The sequence below is a fragment of the Phyllopteryx taeniolatus genome, chromosome 11 (assembly GCF_024500385.1).
Source record: "Phyllopteryx taeniolatus isolate TA_2022b chromosome 11, UOR_Ptae_1.2, whole genome shotgun sequence".
In the NCBI taxonomy this organism is placed as follows: Eukaryota; Metazoa; Chordata; class Actinopteri; order Syngnathiformes; family Syngnathidae; genus Phyllopteryx; species Phyllopteryx taeniolatus.
In genome coordinates, this window is record NC_084512.1 from 20,658,728 (window position 1) to 20,672,542 (window position 13,815).

Genomic DNA, 13,815 nt, shown 5'->3' on the forward strand with positions numbered 1-13,815 from the left:
TCGTTGATTTGGAGAATAAAATGATATTATTACAATTATGTGAATAATAAAAATATTAAATAAACAGATAAAATTAATTACGATTTTAAATTACAAAATAAACTACTTAGGCCATGTTGCTATTGCTACACTTAGTAGGAACATATTGTTTCCGACTTGGCTTGTCGAAGAGATTTGAGAGTAGAACCCATGATAATAAGGAACGGCGTGATAGTGGCGTAAATAAAAATCGCCACATTTATTGAATTGGCGACATTAAATAACGTCTTACAAACAAGTCGAGGTGAGGTTAATAACTTATTTTATGTATGTAAAAATGTGCCCCTCGCACTTGTGAATTAGGCTCAATATCTTTTCCGCACAGGAATTTCATTACACTACAACAATGGATGTGCTCCAGAGGAGAGTGGTTCAGGAGGATGCAGTACAGTACAAACTCTTTCTGACGCATCCCATCAGTTCTACGGTACAACACATCGAGGAACACCTGTCGGGTCTTGTAGAGGAGATCCTTGCAAAAATAGCGCCTCTGTCCATGCAGTACATCTGGCAGAATCAGCCATTCAACATCAAGTATTATCCTGAGAAAGGTAGGAGTGCCATCCGTCCATGATTTTACTCTACTCTGCGAGGGTTGATTTTTGATTCTTGTTATGTTCAGGGGGTGTTCCAGCTCATATCGGTGGCAGCACCCAGTTTGGCGATAATGTGGAGGATGAGTGGTTTATTGTTTACCTTCTGAAGAAAATTACAGAGGCTTTTCCGGAACTTGTTGCAAGGTGAGGAAAAACATTCTCTATTGATTCACTTCTTATAATTTTCCTGTGCTGTTTTTGGTCAGGTGCTTATATATTGTTATTTACTTATTTATTTACTTCGCAGAGTTGAGGACAACGATGGGGAATTCCTTCTAATTGAAGTAGCAGATCATCTCCCAAAATGGCTGAATCCGGAAACCAGTGAGAACAGGGTGAGTGTTTGGGATGAGGTGCATTCAAATACAACAATTACTGTTCATATACTGTATGCATACTTGCCATTTTAAAGGAGACATATCAGGCTTCTTTCTTTTTTTTTTAAACAATTTAACCCGAAAGAAGATTAAAAAGAGGAAGCAGTACAATGTAAATATATATATATATATATCATGTTTCAAATGTTGCAAATAAGAGTAAAATGTCCTGAGAAAAATACTCAAGTAAACTAAATATACCTGGAAATATCTACTTTTGTACAGTAACAAAGTATTTGTTACTTCCCACCACTGCCCCATTAAAGACAAATAATTATTTTCATGTTTCACTCACTTTTTAAATTCTTGTTAGGTGTTCCTCTACCGCGGCGCGTTGCATCTCCTGCCCTGCCCTTCGCGTTCCAGTCCGACGGGGATCCAGAAGGATGTGGTACCAAGTGTTCCAGAAGCTCTAGCACTACTCTCCTCCCAGCCAGAAGCATGCCGGGCAAGCCCCAAGATTACTTGCGTCCTGGATAAGCGGCTGGATAGGTGAGAGGACACAATTGTCCACCCTTAGCAGCTACTATAGATTTACTATTTATTCATGTCCTCGGTTTAGGTATCCAGAGAAGATTGCAGCCAGCCTGCACCGTGCCCACTCCTTTGTACCGGTGGGGGTGGCCATGGTTTTGGAGCAGCGGCCTGATCTTGTGGCCCCCGCCGTGTCCGCATTTTACCTGCGAGACCCCATCGACCTCCAGGCCTGCAGAAATTTCAAGAACTTCCCTCCTGACACACGGGTCTTAACCTCAGTACGCCAATGCCAATGCAGTATGTGATTTCACAATGGTACCTTCCAGTTGTTAACATTGAGATGCCATGTGTTCTTCCAGGTGACGTTCACTCGGTGCTTGTACGCTCAGCTGCAGCAGCAACACTTCGTCCCAGACAGGAGGAGTGGCTTCACCATGCCTGCGCGCACGGACCCGCTGTACAAAGCACACGAGCTTGGCATGAAGCTGGTGAGACAATATTGTTAATACTTTAATATTTATAAATGGCTCATTGCTGTCGCTTGTGACAAATGTTAACCACTATGTTTATGTCGGTGAGTGTGCCCTGTCCCCCATTCCCTTGTGTGTGTTTGTGTCTTGCCTCCCTCTGTGTGTGTGTCTCTCTCTCTCTTTCTCTCTCTCTCTCTCTGTCTCTCGCTCTCTCTCCCCCCCCCCCCCCCCAGGCTCATGGCTTCGAGATACTGTGCTCCAAGTGCAGGCTGCCGTCTTCGGGGGGCGACTCCCCGGTCAGCTGTAACTCTCAGTGGAAAGGGTTTCTGCAAAGTCTGAAAAGCAACGGTTACTTCCGGGTTAGTCTGGCATTTTGAATGCCTACGTTAATGCACGTTAGCCATGAAGACATTTCAGCTTTTGTGTTCAAGCGCAGGAAGAGATGGAGGGTTCGTCACATTGGAGAGTGCTGATGACATCGGCAGAAAACTTCTTTAGACAGTCGGTCGCCTCAAAACCCAGGTGAGACCTTTTATTGTGAACTTGTCATTATGAATACAAAGCATAGATGCATAATCGTGTGCCGAAGATATTAGTGTTTTGTTTCAATTCCTTACTCCTTTGTAGAAAAGAAAAAAAAGAAACCGAAATAGACCATCTTGGAATCACTGTGGTTATTCTTCTGACAAATGAATAGTCTTTCTGAGGGCCTCAACATATTTGAAAATGCAATCACATGTATCCTGATGAACCTTTATGGATTTTTACGACCTGCCAAAATGTACTCAGTAAGGCCCCCTGGAAATAAAAAAAAATATATATATATAAATATATAGCCCCCAATACCCGTTTGACCAATCAACACAAAATTGGGTAGACATATCCATTATGACACGACGCAACAGAGACTCCGTAATGTTGAGCAACTCAAGTTAACAAAATTGCCCTCAGTTCCCAAATACTTATTGAGTGTTGTTAAAAGGAAATGTGATGTAACACAGTGGTAAACTTGCCACTGTCCCAGCTTTTTTTGGAACGTGTTGCAGGCATCAAATTCAAAACGAGAGAATATTTGGGGGGGGAAAGGTTTATCAGTTTCAACATGAAATATCTAGTATTTGTAGGATATTGAGTTTTATATAGGGTGAAGGGACTTGCAAATCATTGTATTCTGTTTATATCTACGTTTTCCATAATGTCTCTGCTTCATTGGAATTGGTATTTGTACTCCATCAATCCAAGTCTTTCCCCACAGTAAAATATTTTTCATGTATACTTTACCAAAACTGTAAGGTGTTCGAAAAGCTAGAAATTGGATCTTGAACATGCTTGATTTTGACCTGTCTTGCAGTGAGATGTCTCCGGGGGAGGAGGTTCTCCAACTGCTGAGCTCCTGTGGTCCCATTGACGCGGAGGAGTTGAGGAAACAAGAGGCACAGCTCCCGCAAGAGGACAGTGAGTGCAACAGCAAACTGGCACTGAATGATGCTGCATGACCCTATTTTCATGCAGGTAACCCTGCCCCACATACTGCTGGGTCAATGGAGAGTCTGGCTTTCGTTTCTATGATCACAGAGTGGAGAGCGAGGGCGTAGTGACGAGGCGAGTTGCTTCTACTCAAGTTCAGATGCTAACAATATGTTTCTTCGTGCTCATCTCCAGGTGACAGTTGGCTGGATGTCACCGCCCAGGATTTGGAACTCATGCTTGAGGAAAGGTCCGGGTCCGGACCAGACACTACACCCGGCAAACGCCCTCAGCCCGGCAGGCAAGCGGAGTACGCTGGGAGAACGGAGACGGAGGACAGCGAGGAAGGAGAGGAGGCCGGTTACAGTCTGCTGGGGGTCAGCCGGAGGATGGAGGGATTCCTCAATGCCAAGTCATCATACATGGGGGCCGAGTTACCTTGGTGAGACCCGCTTCTGACCCATTATGTCAGCTAATGCAGTGATTAAAAGTGTGGGTGTATCCGGCCTCCCTCTAGTGGTATGCAAAAGAATCACTGCCTGAGTACAGTTCAGTTGACTCAACTTTTGAGTTCAAAGCATTTGCATTTAATCTGAGTTGTTTTTAATGAATTATTTCAGTACATTTTTCATTTAACTTTTATGCGCAAAACATTTTAATTGAATCATTTAAGCGCAATGTTAATGTTAAAACTGTGTAATGATACTTTGTTACAATAATACTGTATTAAATAAACGTTTTGAACACTTTGGCCTACTATTTTAATGTTGGTCATGATGGTAGTACTAAATACTTATTAGGTGATACTGAGTGTAAAAGGTTTGTGTACCACTAAGATATAATGGATTCAATATTTGCTTCTTGTCTTTCATTGCAGTAGCTCTTCATGCGATCATCCTTTCACCTACGACACAGCAACCGTCATAAGTGAACTGGAACTAATATTAGGTGCGTTAATGTTTGAAATTGACTGCTGATCACTGAACTTGAATCCATCAATTATTTTTTTCTTCAGACACAAGTGACGTAGAAACGCTAGATTCGGATGATCTTTACGAAGATGAGTGGGCTGTAGTCGGGGAGGAGGATGAAGAGCTAGACGAGGGACCCTCTGCTCCTGGGGAAATAAATGGGATGGAGGCTTTGGATACTCTTAAAGGATACATGGACCAAATGGACCAGGAGCTGATGAACACACACATCGGGCAGAGCTTTAATCAGACGGTAAGAAGAGACCTCTGCCTTAGATTTGTGACCTATCAAAAGAAGTAGGGCAGCATATTGGTCCTGTGGTTCGCACGTCTGCCTCACAGTTCTGAGGTTCAGGGACTGAATCTCGGCTTCGGCCTTTTCGTGAGAAGTTTTGCATGTTCTCCCCGTGCTTATGTGGGTTTTCTCCAAGTAGTCTGGCTTCCTCCCACTTTTGAAAAACATGCATGTAAGATTCACTGAAGACTCTAAATTGTCCATAGGTGTGACTATGAGTGTGAATGCTCAGCAAATGGCCGGCGACCAGTACAGGGTGGATCCCACCTTTCCGCCAAAGTCAGGTGGGATAGACCTAGCTCACCAGCCCGCGACCCTAATGAGGATAAAGCAGTGTAGAAAACGGATCGAAATCAATGTGTGAACAGCTACAGGAGGTAGCTAGAAAGGGTACAGTTACAGTGTTGCCTTGAGATACGAGTTTAATTCATTCCGTCACCACGCTTGAAAATGAAAATGCGTGTATTGCAAATCATCATTCCCCAATGAAATGAATGGAGATGCCAATCATCCATTCTCGCCTCTCCCAAAAGCCAACATTTTTGTACTCTGTTTTCAATAGCGTGCTGTAATATTTTACTTTATAAAAACATATAGTAATAACATAATTAAAGAGAATGTAAATAATTAAGGTTTGTGCATCATGATTAATTCAGTTAAGATCATTCTGGTCAGTACCAAGGTTATTATAGCAAACGAAAACTCAAGCTAAAATTTAAAAAAACATTTTTGTATTTCGTAAATGAAATAAAAGAAAAACAAGTGTTTTTAAAAAAAAAAAAAAGTTTTTTCAAATAATTTATTACATGAGCTTTCAGCGTTATTTTTAAATGTATTGATTTCGCATAAATAGATACAGAATGAGCTCCGGTTTCCTCCCACATCCCAAAAACATGCATGGTAGGTTAATTGAAGATTATGATATTATTATTATTATGATAATTATTATATATAATTATAATAATTATTAATAATTAATACTAATTATGATACTTATTATTATAATCATTATGATAATTATGATGTGACAGACCAGTTCAGGGTTTACCCCCGCCTCTCGCCCAGAGTCAGCTGGCCTTCAGCATACCCAGAACCCTAGTGAGGATAAGTGGAAAATGGATGGATGAGATACAGAACGGATACAGAAGGAAGGTCGAACAGTCATTTGGGAATTGTAGTTTACTTACTGTGTGTCTTCTAGAAGCGACGCCATCGGGCAGCGCCGTCATATTGACGGCTCGCCTAACGAAACGCAAGTTTTGCCGCGAAGCTAACGTTTACGTCCAAGTTGTTTTTGTTGCTAACGGAAACTGCTAGACGGGTACCGACTAGCTAGCGCCTTCACAGAACCTGCACGTCGGTCATTCGTCTTTTGGGGAAAATTCAAAGAAACCTACAATTACCAACAGTCACAAAATGCCGCTGTTTCCTGCCACGAAAGGCAGATGTGAAAGCAGAAAATGAGTTTCTCTCGCTGACACAACAGGTGATTGAACGAACTACTGCAACAACTCATCAATGTCTCATGAATGGTTTCACTGTATGTTGTGATGTGATCTAACGTTAGGAGCAGTATTATGCACAGCACTTATTGTACTTCGAAGTCTGTGGACTGTCCTATGGTACCTGTATTTGATCTGTGGATGGTTGTTCATCTGTTAGTAAGTTAGTAAAAATTTTTAATGGTATTTGTTTAAGTTTTTATGATACAATACTTATTGTGTGTATTTCACACTTAACAAGTACCACCCCCAAAATCAATGTATGGCTTCAGTTATATTCACAGGTCTTAATTTAGACAGCCATATACTGTAAGGGAAGTTGCACAAGTAACTGCAGAAACCCACACAGATGAAAACAGCTTTCCTCTCCTCAGACGTCTCCGTCCGCCCATCCACTGGCCACAGAGGGCCTCCTGAACCCGGCTGAGGATGCGGAGATCCAGCCTCTCGACGTGGACCTCAACCTGGTCAGCAACCTTATGGAGTCTCTCAGCTGCCAGGATGGGCTGACCGGACCCGCCTCCAACTTGCTGCAGAGTCTGGGGATACACCTCCCCCCGAACTCGGACCGCTCATAGCGGCCAGTGAGTCCATAATGAGTGAGGAAAAGTTGTTACTCAAAGCGAAAGGAAGAATGAACAATTTGGGACTCTCTAGATGCATCTGCAGTTATTATATAACGTAAAATACATCAAAGTTGTGGTGAATGAATACACCATTCTAATAAGGTGGACTTTTGAAAGAAAGAATGTGTAGAGATAATTTGACACTGCTTAACATTTGGTTGGCAGTAATGAAATAAATGTTTTTGCAATGAAAGTGCCTTGTTTTAAAACTTTCTTTTACCAGTGGGTATTCCAGGCCAGCGAGGGCTTCTCTGCTGGACTGAACAAAATCAAAAGCACTGACCAACATTTACAATCCAAATTCTAATACAGTATTCCATAGATTTTTTGCCAACAGTGTCTCTTCATTTCATAACATTTCTCTTGGCTGTAATGCTTACAGTACATGTGAATGTTAAAATTTCTTGTCAGTCAGATTTCAGCCTCTGTGTTGCCATGTCAATCTAATCTGCTCAGAGCCTTCCGAATTAACAATGCTTAAACTACATATATATTTCTAATGGGACTGTTTCTTTTGCCAATCAGATTTCATTTTCGTCTTCACAGGGCCAGCTAAGTGGCCCTCGATGACATCAGCACTTTTCCATCATCTGGTTCGACTAGCAAAACATGGCTGGAGCAAACTGCACACATTAAAACATTGAATAATTAGCATCTCTTGTGGGTATGGTATGGGTATTTTTTTATGTTTGGTATGGGTATTTTTTTATGTTTTGTTGTTAGATAAATACTGCTCCCGATGATGTACGTGGCACAGATTGTGCTGTTATATTGTGTTTTTGTATAGCATTGATTGTTTCTATAATTGTAATGTGACAGTGACGGTATTAAGAGGTGTATGAAGTCGGGTAAGTCCCCACTGAAGGCCCATGTATATCCCTGCCCAGCAAATAATAGATGGTAGGACTATAACCTCATTGACTGAGGTAATAAATATTAAATAATCCATCCATCCATCCATAATTTAAAACCTATAGAAAAGGGTGCAACAGTTCCCTGGCCGAGTGTAATAGAGCCGCAGCCAGCGGTGAGATGCACAGCGCTGTCATGACAAGCACAAAGTTGAGGAGCATCCCTAGCAGCAAGATGGCGAGCAGATAACCGTGGAAAAGCAGGCTGTGCCAGCTGGCCCGACTCAGCGACAGCAGGGGGCCGTCCGGGTGCAACGTCCACAGAAGGCCCAGCAGCCAGCACTGGTTCACCAGCAGAGTGTAGTAGATGTCCAAAGCGGAGAATTGGTTGTCCGTAGGCAGGTGGCGGTGCTCGGCCTCAGACACTTTGGACAGCCAAGTCAGGGAGAGACTGAGGAGAATGACCCCCAGAGGCGCATACATGTACTCCAGAGGCTCCACGTCTGATATACCACGCCAGTCTGCGAGAGGTAACCAAAGAGCAGTCTTGTAAAAAGTACATGAAAGCCATACTTAAGTAAAAGTAAGAGTATGTTAACAGAAAATTACTTGTAGATGTTAGGCACCTTATTTAATATTGCTTGAGTAAAAATCTTCCAGTATCTGACATTTGCTGTAATATTATTTATCATATTTGTTTGCCCGTGTGACGCCATGCCAGTTTCTGTGTGTTATTCAGGCGAGTTTGGTAGCAAATACAATTGTGGCGCCTCATGTGAAGGTGGTGTGTTTGTGTTGAATAATTTAACCACTGAATATAGATGTTTACCGTGTTGTACCTGAACGAGTTCAATGAACGAAAGTTCATGAACTAGTTCATATTTTGGGCGAACATGAACTGAGCTTAGTTCATTTCAGCCTGATGAACGTTATTGAAAATGCGCTCATTCTGACCTCAAAGAACTGTTTTTGAACTATATTTCATTTTCATTCAAGAGTGCCAGGTTTTGCTTGTGACTTTCAGGACAAAACCCGTCTGGACACATTATATACGAGCCGTCATATGTCTGGGATGAACGCTGTATTTGGCAACCGCCATTTATGTTTCCATTCCACAGGCACGTCGCAGCAGCCCGTGTTCGCAAGGTGCATTCAGGGACTGCGTAAATGGGAGTAAACGTGTAAAAATGTATTTTTAGGAAAATTATTAACTGTATCAGAATGCTTTAACATGGAATTTATTTTGTTTTGTAATATAAGACTACATGGGATAAAATATTTTGTAGGAATGCAAAGTTATCAATGTCCTTTCACCATTGTTGCTGTCACAATGTGTTGCGTGTTTTTATTTGCACATTAAGGACAAAAGTCTGGAATGGTGAAAGTTAGTTCAACATTTTGAATATGAACTATGGTGAACTAGCCCTTTTTTGGAACGGTGAACTGAACTATGAACGAGTTCGCGTGGAAAATGAACTTTTCCAACACTGGTCGTTTATGTAACATGGGTTTATGACTATGTACATGTTAGATGCATGGTGTTGGTGCTTAATGATCCTGGCCTTTTTAAGTCCTTTGCTTTTACGCAATTATAAATCGCTTTTCAGGGGGTGTCAATTATTACCAGATCTTCCCTATTAGCAGCAGGGCAGCATACGTAGGTGACCGTGAATGGTTGTTTGTCTATACTGTATGTGCCCTGCGACTGACTAGCGACCCCACCTCTCGCCCTGTTGGCTTGCGAAAATGTAGTTTTACCTGTGAAGACCAGCGCCAACCCAGTCAAGATGGACACAAGGATGGAAGTGTGGACAGAGGGAGGCGCTGTCACCTTCAGCACAAAGCTCAGGCCCACCGTGATGAGAGGTAGTGGCCGGAGGGCGAACGGGAAGAGACCAGCGTACGAGCTGCTGGCCTCGGCCCACATGGTGAGCGTGGCATAGGCGCTGCTGCAGATGGACGGCACCAAGAGGCGCTCTGCCAGTGGATGACTGTACTGCCTCAGTGGCGCCACGCCCAGGACGTGGAGGAGATTGAAGAAGAACACAGACACCAGGACCTGGAAAACAAAACTGTAGGATACATCTGCACAATCTACTGTAATGTAATGCAAAAGTCGTCCCTGTAAAAGATAATAGGGTAATGCTAGTTTTGGATGAAGTGGGCATGTTTTCGCTGTAGTAGTTTGCAGTTGTGTAGCGTCATACTGAGAGCTTGCGCTAATGTTTTGGTTCCCTTTTTTAGCTTAATTAAAGGGGCCCAATTGATATTCACAGATGGTGTGTTTAATGGAGCACCAAGGCAAGCGTTAGCTCCACCATAAATGGGAACCCAGCAGATGGCACGTCAAGTAATGACGTCTGAACTTTTACAATCACGATCTCGGGGAGTGTGATGCGAATTACAAGGTCATTGTTAAACTTTGGTTTTGAACTGAAATGTAACTTATATTGCAGATTGCAATAATTTCACTGCTTTCAGCATGTTTTTAGGCCAAATTAATACTAACAACTCCAATAATTTGATGGAAAATTGGCTCAGTAAAATAATATGCATTATTTTACTATTTAAACAGTTCCCAGGTGTTTTAATAACATTAAAATGTGCTTTTGTTAAAATACCTGAAGGATAAAGAATTACAGAACCATTACCATTTTTTAAACCTCCCTGAACTCAGCCTTTTTTGTTTGGGGGGGGGGTCCAGTCTCATGAAAACGAGCGACTGGTCAACCCGCCCTAGTTTGGCTTTCGTTACCACGACAACCGTGGCAGCGCTAGAGAGTTTAATGTGGCAAGCGGTTTCTACTGGCACAAGTGCCCAACAATAGAAACAGCACTTCGTATACAAAACTTTATCAATGCATGTGGCACATGCAGCCAAAGAAAAATACCTCAGCTGCGTTGACAACGTCACAGTCAAGTATGTGTCACTTATCGGTAGCTAATACTTATCTGTGCATCTAACAAAACTCAATGCAGCTCTGCTTACCATTTGGCTTTGACATGATAGTCATTAATGCAGTACATTTCGACCATCGCTTGAAATCGGCGGCTCTTCGGCCCCGCCGAGCTGTCAAGTCATGGGTTGAGAAACTCGTCTTGGGACGGTATTATGTAAACTAGGCCAAAAAGGCCACAATCCGTCAAAATTAAGAACGGCTCGCTCACAGGCATATTTTCGGAAACATCTTTTCTGTCATCTGTCATATCTCAAAATATTGAAATCATTTTAAGTCAGTTTCAAGTAAAATATTCCATAATATTTACCCTTTGTCATGTTACACATCAATTCTTCGTTCATTCTTGTCATCACGTAGGGACAAACAAACATGCTACATTATGGCATTCCTCAAATTTGGTTAACAGTTAAACCTTGAGGGAGGTATGTGTTCTACTAAATGCCACAAATTTTGTTCGCCTACATACCTTCCACATTTACTTCTCACCCTCCGCATCACGCACGGTTCGCTCCAGTGATTGTCCTTCACACAGCTCAGTCATTTGCATCAACCTTTGGTCGGGCTTTCACTTGCATGCAAAGACTTTGAAGTATTTGGTTAAAAACACACCCAAGGTCTCCCCGCGAACTGCCGCTCGCACACCCAAACATTGCCCTTTGCCAGCACAGCAAATAGAAGCTCATTCAACAACCTTCATCAACATGTATTAAGTCAACATCGCCATGCACAGTTTGTGAGGTGACGTCAGGCACCGACCTGGCCGAAGCAGAGGGCCACCACGTACGGGTAGTGGTACTGGGGGAGGAAGATGCCCGCCACAAACGAGCGGAGCTTGTCGGTCAAGCCGTACAAGAAGACGACCGCCGCGCCGAGGGTGGGCACCACAGGTTTCAGGGCACGGTTGGAGGAAAGTGTCCTCACGGCGGGGATGTACCATTTCCAAGTCCTCCACCTTCCACGTCACACATTAACAAATACAGAAATACATTAACAATAGGTCTGGAAGTCAAGCAGTGCATGTGTACATAAGATATTAGAACAGTCAGTATGTAAAGTACAAAAATAATAATCATGTTTTAACACCCACACTTTTCCCAGTAAAAGGTTTCAACACCCACAATTTTGATTGCACAAGCACAGGACGTGGGTGGTGCAACACCCGCACTTTTCCCACGACACAAACTTCTTCGTAAAAACAGGTTTGCTGAAAGTTGGGCTGCAGTATTTGTAACACCCAAAAGCAACGGATTGTGGTAAATTTGCATCCCCAAAGCTCTTTTTTTCAAAATTTCAAATTATTGAACCACTTTGTTGATTTTAATCATGATATCTGGCGCAACAGGTCTTTCCATAAAACGCAAGGCTCATATCTGCCAGGGTTTATCATTAAAATGAGGATTAAAATGTTTGATTTTTGGTGCTGATATACAGTATATCTAGTAAATTTAGCCAGGTGATAACTATATATAATATACAGTATATAGTTGAACTTTATATATTTTATATAAAAAGGAAAATAAAGATACAGTATAGAACGCAGGGTTACCTCTCAGCCAAGAGGCACGCTGTCATTCTGCGCAAGGTCGCCAACAGTTAATGCAGTGCGTTCTTATCTAGAGTCGGAGGTGGGAAAGGTGAGAGCCTAAGAACACAAAAAACAAATGTAGGGATTTCTCAGGCTTAACCATTTTGTATTCATAGTGAACCTCTTGCATGTAAACGTATTCATTTCATTAAGAAATAGTGAACACAAAAACAGACGATGGAAAAATCAATGAAGGAAAAGATAAGTTTACTCACCATCTGGCAATCGTCCTGAAGTCTTATTTCAATTACAGACTGTGATAATAGAAAATACAAATACACTTAGAAATGCTCTGATGAAGTGTTGCCATTCAACAGAAAGTGCCTGTCTTCTGACATGGTCTGCTGCTGCTTTTACCTCCTCATTCGTGCACTTGAAATGTCCAGATGGACTTTGGTCCAGCTTTGTTTGCCACCCCCCACACCGACCCCCCCCCCCCCCCCCACTCCCCCAAAAAATAAATAAATAAACAATTAGTTTCTATTATGTCTAGTACTGAATGCATTTTATGACACATATATAAACAGAGATAATTGAAAGTTAAATCTGCTATCTAGCTCAATGTCATTATAGAGTTTTCCCCTCTGACTTCATTGATGTACAACTAACGTGGGAGAGTTAAAACAAATGGTCCGGTTTGTCTCGGCTTTTTGACACTTGTTTGTGACATTCACCGCCACTGTGATCCCTGCACCCGCTGCAGCCATAATGGATGCCGGCGGGCACATGGCAGCATGTAAAGTAAACAGCATGGCAAACACACTCCCCTGCAGGATCAACTCACTGTTGTTGCACAGTGGAAATGTGACTATGCTACTCAACCTATGAACCATCCACTCCTTGTCCTCAATAGAATTGCGGGTGAGCTGAAGCCTATCCCAGCTGACTTTAGACGAGAGGCAGGATACACCCTGTCGATGGCAGTCAATCACAGGACATATAATAATAATAGTAATAATAATATATTAGATTTACTGTATACTGTCTATAGCGTCTTTCAGGACACAAAAGGATACTTTACAGCACAAACATTTGCACAGACATTTACAGTACACCTTAGCGTAATTCAGAGTCTTTAAAGAAATGAAGGGAGGCCGCACACTAAGCAACGTGGCTGTACGTGACCGAAATTGACAATTGACGAGAAAGACGAAGACGAGATGGATGTTGTACTCTCCAGGTATGGCGCAGTACTATTTTTGTATATGGCTGAAAACATCAATCTAAAATGCTGTCCTTTGTGTCAGATTAAATAACAATTTTAGCGTGGCCCCCAGTGAGCCAGCGGACACGCTGCAAACAGTGAGGAGCATCTTTGACAGGGAGGTCAATAGCACGGACAGTGACCGCTCATCCGTCATACCCTTTCAGAGAAAAGGTAAACAGGCTTTTTGTCCATTCACAGAAAAAGCGCATAAGTGCACAATGTTTCTTGTTCTTTCTGCAATCAGTGGGTGAACCGGAGGAAGGGCTAAATCCTGCTCTGCCAGAGTTAGCGTGTGGAACGAGGCTACGTCATCCCACAGCAGGTGTACAACCTGTTGAACGCCGAAGAAGGCCAGCCCGCCCTCTACGATCCTCACTACATTCTCATCCTGG

The 13,815-nt window shown here is 42.5% G+C and overlaps 2 protein-coding genes across 3 annotated transcripts; one reads left to right on the forward strand and one right to left on the reverse strand.

The window, feature by feature from the left end:
* Positions 1-134: 134 nt before the first annotated feature.
* ecd (ecdysoneless homolog (Drosophila)) lies at positions 135-6,983 on the forward strand. 2 transcript variants are annotated; one of them, XM_061790064.1, is made up of 14 exons: positions 135-283; positions 365-590; positions 662-779; positions 883-970; positions 1,326-1,504; positions 1,575-1,767; positions 1,849-1,977; positions 2,193-2,318; positions 2,396-2,481; positions 3,311-3,414; positions 3,622-3,868; positions 4,307-4,374; positions 4,442-4,650; positions 6,569-6,983. In XM_061790064.1, exons 2-14 carry the CDS (start codon positions 386-388, stop codon positions 6,770-6,772), a joined length of 1,956 nt encoding a protein of 651 aa, XP_061646048.1. In that variant the 5' UTR covers positions 135-283; positions 365-385; the 3' UTR covers positions 6,773-6,983. The 2 variants fall into 2 exon arrangements, with proteins under 2 accessions (XP_061646048.1, XP_061646047.1); XM_061790063.1 differs by having other exon boundaries at positions 4,304-4,374; positions 6,569-6,980.
* A 34-nt stretch (positions 6,984-7,017) lies between these two features.
* Positions 7,018-12,630, reverse strand: si:ch211-248a14.8 (uncharacterized). The gene is made up of 5 exons (XM_061790065.1): positions 12,432-12,630; positions 12,178-12,273; positions 11,388-11,583; positions 9,430-9,730; positions 7,018-8,192 (listed from the first exon to the last, which is right to left on the reverse strand). Exons 2-5 carry the CDS (start codon positions 12,201-12,203, stop codon positions 7,792-7,794), a joined length of 924 nt encoding a protein of 307 aa, XP_061646049.1. The 5' UTR covers positions 12,204-12,273; positions 12,432-12,630; the 3' UTR covers positions 7,018-7,791.
* Positions 12,631-13,815: the final 1,185 nt, after the last annotated feature.